This window comes from Monodon monoceros, unplaced genomic scaffold (genome assembly GCF_005190385.1).
Source record: "Monodon monoceros isolate NGI ecotype Baffin Bay Population unplaced genomic scaffold, NGI_Narwhal_1 Super_Scaffold_13, whole genome shotgun sequence".
Classification (NCBI taxonomy): Eukaryota; Metazoa; Chordata; class Mammalia; order Artiodactyla; family Monodontidae; genus Monodon; species Monodon monoceros.
In genome coordinates this window covers 78,825,020-78,830,430 of record NW_021703769.1, presented here as the reverse complement: position 1 = coordinate 78,830,430, position 5,411 = coordinate 78,825,020, and the positions used below count along the sequence as shown (strand labels likewise).

The 5,411-nt window shown below is 48.3% G+C and overlaps 1 protein-coding gene across 3 annotated transcripts in view; it reads left to right on the top strand.

The window, feature by feature from the left end:
• The first annotated feature begins 4,990 nt into the window (after positions 1 to 4,990).
• The window catches only part of CUX1 (cut like homeobox 1), a 372,981-nt gene continuing 372,560 nt past the window's right edge, over positions 4,991 to 5,411 (top strand). For 2 of the 3 annotated variants that reach the window (XM_029219960.1, XM_029219957.1), the window contains exon 1: positions 5,034 to 5,145. In XM_029219960.1, the coding sequence (XP_029075793.1) occupies positions 5,083 to 5,145 (63 nt within the window). In that variant the 5' untranslated portion in view covers positions 5,034 to 5,082. Of the gene's footprint in view, positions 5,146 to 5,411 lie in introns of all 3 variants that reach the window. The other variant, XM_029219959.1, reaches the window with a different exon arrangement.

Sequence of the window (5,411 nt, the reverse complement as noted above, 5' to 3'; positions counted from 1 at the left end):
ACGCTATGATGATGTACACTCTTAATTCCTAGTGATTTCAGCAATGTCATCAGTGAGAGTCATATAGGATGGCATTTATTTCAATAGCATACAGGAAATGTGTAATATGTCACGTATGTGGGCCTCTCATGAGGAGGAAGAAGTAAAAAGGGGAAAATGAGATGTGATATTCTAATAAACTCTAAATTTCAAGAAAGTTTATATTAGAATATAAGTTTGGTAACAAAGAGACTGGGGCAGGGGGCTGTGTGGCCGGTGAGATGGGGTATGGGCGCTTGTGGGGTGATGAGAAGCCCTGGGTCCCTCTTAGGGGTTTGGAAGTCCCAAGGTAGTGAGCCCTTGAGTCCATTAAGCTAGATGTATTTTCCAAGCATAAGACGGAGCTCTGTCTGAAAGATCCAACTGCAAGCTTTTTTGTTTAAGACACGCAGAGAACAGAACGTAATCGTTAGAGGTGTGGAAAGACACCTAGAGCTAGTGGCACTGACATATGCTGTCCAGAAGTGGAAAGCAGACTTAAATGGTGGGCCAGAAATTAAGTCTTTGAAGATTCCAAAAAGGGTCTTGGAACTGAGCGATGCTGTCACCAGAGAGAGGCTGAGGGGGTTGGTGAATAGGAGAGTCTATTGTTTAGAAATCATTATAGTTTGTTCTTACAAGTTTGGCAGGTTCTTGGTACAATTATACAACTACACATACATTTGGCATATAGAGATGAATTATGTATTCTGCATGTAATTACATGTAGCAAAATGTGTACTTTTATTTGGTGGGTATTTACATAGTACAGGGAATCGTGTACTCAGAAATAATTAGCATAAAGTATTATTTAAAAAACAAAACAAAAGTTGTTTGGTTTTCTCGAGCTTCAGAAAAAAAAAGAATCTGGAATCTTCCTTTCATTTATTCCAATAGTCCATGCCAAATTGTTCTGGAAGTCCATCGCCAAAGACAAAAGGAATACACTGTAATTTCCCTCTGTTGTTCATCATCTTTTGATTTAAGGAAAAGGCCTTTTCAAATTTAAAGTGTCTCAATACTTCTGTCTGGCCTTAGATATTCCTAAATTTAAAACATTTTCAAATTCAGTCAACTTGAATGAATACCTAGATATAAATTTTCAGCTTCTATATTTGTAAAACTGAGACTCTCGTATGACTCATTAGGAGTATGAATAATTTTTTTACCGTGCATCAAAAAGTAGCCATGTCTTTATGTTTATCTGTGAATAAGTTATGAAGGAAACATTTAGCATTATATATTGTCTCTGGTTATCTGACATATTTCTTGTTGGAAACAATTCAAAACCAGTTCTAATTTGGATGCAAAAATATTCAGAAAGTGAATTAAGGTTTTAGAGCTGAATCTCTTTTGAGTTTTCTTTTTAAGCATATCACATAGGACAGAAGATTTCTGAATTTTTTCATTATTCTTGGCGTTGGCTTAAAAACTCTATTCTCCAACTTTTTCTGGAGATAAAGTTCTAAGTGAAACTTAATTTTATGAGTTCATTATAAATAAGATCTTAGAACATAGAGACTCTTTTGTGAGGGATAAAGAGGATGGCTTTTTTTATAATGCCCTAATTGTAAGACATTTTTCAGTTTGGAAGAAATTCTTGATGGTTAATTCCTTCAAGGAATTAGGTTAACTATATCAGAACGATTACTAAATTAGAATCTTTAGGAAACAGGGTAATATATTTTCCTTTCTTGGGGCTATCAAAGGAGGACCAATTTAGTAATAATCAACCCATATGGCATTTTAGAGAATTTGCCAATTTTCACCTTAATTGATTTAATCAACTATATGTAGCTGTTGGGAGACAGGAGGGTCCACCAACGCCAGGAGGGTAGGAAAGTGTGAACTTCTGAAAGTGCTTTACATTCTGTAAGTTACATTCATTAGTATTATCACATCCCCATTATAGGCAAAATAAAAAGGGTCAGAAAAGAAATTTAGGCATTCTGGACGCATATTTATTTGTCTGATCTGGTGCGAAACTGTAATTATTTAAAGGGTTCAGGAACAAACATCATTTTGGTCAGTCTTCCCATCTGATTACTTGGGGCTTGATTTTTGAAAGATTGGGATGGTGAATTAGTCATATACTTGAGAACTGTGAGCTTTCTTTCCCTAAAGGGAGAGCCAGAACATCAGTGTCTCCGGGTTGTTTTTCTTGTGCTTCATTCTAAGTAATATTGTTTTCAAGTCAAGACACTTCTCATTTCCTGGGCCAGTTATCTTACTAACCTGCCTCTGTCTCACACTTCGCTCTGGGTTCTTACAGCCATTATTCCATTGTCTTTGTAGATGCTAATAGAGATCTAGGTCCTAAAACCTTTCCATTTTCTGAATACTTTATACAGTACACAGCTTGTATAGATCCACTGTATTTGGATGTCAGCAGGTCCTCCTGATCTACCAAGGGGAGGCTGAAAGTCAATATAAAAAGAAAGAAAGAAAAAGAAAGAAAGAAAAAGAAAGAAAGAAAATAGTCTTTTGAAATAGATATAACTTGTTCTTATTCTATGTCTATACTCAAGAAAAAGATAATGTACTTTAACAAGTTTTTTAGGTCTCTGCTGATTCTTTCAGGCAGCTAAGGGAATTTTTGATCAGTGATTTATCTGGAGTGCTTTTCCTTTAAAATGGTAACATTCTGTGGTGCTGGTAAAGTTATTCTAAACCTTTTTCCCCCTGTAGAGAGCAATTAGCCTTGTATAACTCAAAACTTTGGTAGAAGAAATCTAAGCTTTATTTAAATAGAGCTTAACATTTGGGCCATTCAATGTAGTGCTTTTTCGACTAAGTCCAGTTAGCATGTAAATAACGTAAGTATAACCTGAAATGTAACAAGGGTATTTAATACTCATCCAAATTTATTTCTGAAATATTGCCGTGGATTCAGAATCCTGAATTCCAACCAGATGTATTTCTGGAGTATTACACAGGTCATATATATTTCACTTTTTTTTGGTTCAAACCCTGGGGATCGACACGATAATTAGATTGAGAACATCTGCACCAAATCCAAACCATTTCCCTGATCCTTCCTTGAGCCTTCCCCGCGGGAGGGATTTTTTTTTTTTTTTAAGCCCTTGCACATTTTATTTGTCTAGGTACCTTTCGGGCAATTCCGAGGTCTCACCTGCCTGCCACTGCACAAATAGGAGGGGAAGGCAGACGTACCCTCAAGTGTGGGAGCGGGAGGAATCTTTACATGTGGCATTTCGTCGGGACGGGAATCGCTAGAGGTGGCACTGCTGTTTCCCGCTAGGGGCCTGGCTTTGGGACAGGGCGTGGCCAAGCGCGGGGCGCGCGGGTGGGCACGTGCGCAGGGACCAGAGGACGCGAGTGTCGGGGCGCCGCTGCCCTCTACCGGGCGGCGCGGTCGGAGCTGCAGCGCGGTCGCTAGCCGACTGCGCGCGCGGGCTCGGGCGCCCCACGCCGAGCCGGCCCTAGGCGTCCCGAGGTCGGGAGTGCCCTGCCTGGCGCGGCGTCACTGCATCTGGGGCCAAGGCTCCCGGCGCCCGCCCGCTCCCACCCACCTGCTTCCTGCCCTTGCTGCTGCTCAAAGCTGCCGCCGGGACGCCCAGGGAACCCCCCTAAAGACCTCGGGAGTCGCGCGTTGTCGAAACTGAGGCTCCTGGTCGCCAGTGGCCGACCTGGGGGCAAGTGTGTTCTCCAAATCTCGGGGACTTCCACTTCCAGTCCCTTCATTCAAAAATGTTGAGTTCACTCCAACGATCAACGCTAAACCCTCGAACTCAGTTGAAATGCAGTTATATCCCACTTACATGTTTTGTGTTCCTTACAGATTTTATTTACATATAATTTTCGAGATTGAGGAATGTGGGTATTTGTTTTAACTAATTACACGTTAAAAGAAGGGCGGGAGAGTAAAAGTACAGTATTCCTACTGGAAACTCAAACTCACACGTGTGTTATAATCAATTAAAGATGACGACAATAAAACGCGTACTTCTTGCCAGGTTTCTTCGAAGAAAGAAATCAAAAGAGAATTGACTTTGGGGTTTATATTTTAGCATTCCTATAAACTAGGGACCATGCTTTTTGTTATGAGCGTACCCACACTTTCCAAGTTTTTGCACCCAAACCGATGTGTCTGAACTACAGGAAGTTTCTAAGGCTGTTCCGCTTAAGCGGTGCGGGGGGATACAGAACTGGGCTCCAAGACTTTTCCTGTCGTGGCCTAAGCTGGCGCAGCTCCGGCGGACAGGGGCCATCGGGACCCCCGGCCACCAGGGGCGCGGTGCGGCGCGGGGACCGCGCGGCCACTGTGCGGGACATTAACGTGTGCAGAGACACGGGGGTCAGGGCTGCTTTCCCCCGGCTCCAGTGCCCCCAACATGAAACGCCGTTCGTGTCTGGCTCGGTCTCTGAATCCGGCTGGGTCGCAGGGAGAGGGTGTGCGGCAGCCGACCGCCAGAGCGCCTCGCACCAGCGACGCAGCCGTGGGCCGGGTCCACGCGGGGTCGGGGCTCGGGCAGGTGGTCGCGGCGGCTCCGCGCGCTCGGCGCCCTGCCGGAGGGCGAGTGAAAGCGGCGCGGGGCCGGTGCCCTTCCCAAACGGCCGCCCGCTCCCAACAGAGGGCCCAGAAGGGGCTGCGCTGCGTCGCCGCCCGAGACCGCGACCCCCGGCGCCCGAAAACCGCCCCAGGTGAGCCGGGCCCGGGGCCTCCTGCGGGGGCCCGGGGCGCCCCTCCCGTCGCCCTCCAGCGCCCCCTCGGGGCCGGGGAGGCGGCCACCGCCCGCAGGGGCCGGGGGCTCGGGAGGGGCGGGGGTCGCGGGCCTGGCGGCGGGCGCGGGGGGGAGGGGGCAGGGGCCGCGCACGCGAGGCCTGGCGGCCGCCGCCGCGCCCTCGGGCTCCGACTCCGGCTCCGGCTCGGGCTCGCCATGGCTGCGGCGGCGCCGTGAGGAGGAGTCCGCGTCCTCCGTGGCGGCGGCGGCGGCCGGCTCCAGGCCGGGTTTTGGCGCCGCCCGCCTGCTGCCTCCTGGCGGCTCCTGAACTCCAGCCCCCTCTCTATCAGCCTCTCACTCCGTCTCAATATGTCTCAAGATGGCGGCCAATGTGGGATCGATGTTTCAATATTGGAAGCGCTTTGATTTACAGCAGCTGCAGGTCAGGCTTCTCCTCGCTCGGCCTCTCGCCCGGGGGTGGGGGCTGCGGGCGGTCGCGGCCTCCCCCGGGGCCCCGGGCTGCCCGGCCGCCGGGGGGCCGCGGCGGAGGGGAGGAGGGGGGTGCCGGGGAAAGCGGGGCCGAGTCGGGGATAAGTCCCTCTCGCTCCCCGGCCCCCATTGATAACTCGCTTGATCAGAAATTGATCCTCTTTGTTCAATTCATCGATCAGCCCAAGATGGCGCCGGGAGCCGCCGCCGCCACCGCTG